At 65.5% G+C, this 267-nt stretch overlaps 1 protein-coding gene across 1 annotated transcript in view; it reads left to right on the top strand.

Moving 5' to 3' along the window:
- LOC104076339 (SH2 domain-containing adapter protein F-like) overlaps positions 1-260 on the top strand; it is a gene marked incomplete at both ends in the record, with an annotated part of 3,718 nt that extends 3,458 nt beyond the window's left edge. Inside the window, one exon of the mRNA XM_009577165.1 lies at positions 199-260. Coding sequence (XP_009575460.1) covers positions 199-260 — 62 coding nt within the window. The remainder of the gene's footprint in view (positions 1-198) is intronic.
- Positions 261-267: the final 7 nt, after the last annotated feature.

Genomic DNA, 267 nt, shown 5'->3' on the forward strand with positions numbered 1-267 from the left:
CTTGTTCGGTGGGCTTCATCTGGAGTTGGCCAAGAGCAGGACGGTGCGGGCAGGACCGTGGCTGGGGACAGGAGCCAGCAGCGTCCCCCCCAGCTGTAGGGGCAGGCTGTTTGTCTCGGGGGGGAGGCGGGGGGCAGGAGGTGACGGGAGGCTGGGGCCAGCTGCACCCCGTAACCCTGCCTCCATCTCTCCTTGCAGGAGCAGCCAGGGCTTCATGCACATGAAACTGTCCCGGACCCAAGAGAACAAGTACGTGCTGGGTCAGCA

Source organism: Fulmarus glacialis, unplaced genomic scaffold (assembly GCF_000690835.1).
Source record: "Fulmarus glacialis isolate BGI_N327 unplaced genomic scaffold, ASM69083v1 scaffold32524, whole genome shotgun sequence".
Taxonomy (NCBI): Eukaryota; Metazoa; Chordata; class Aves; order Procellariiformes; family Procellariidae; genus Fulmarus; species Fulmarus glacialis.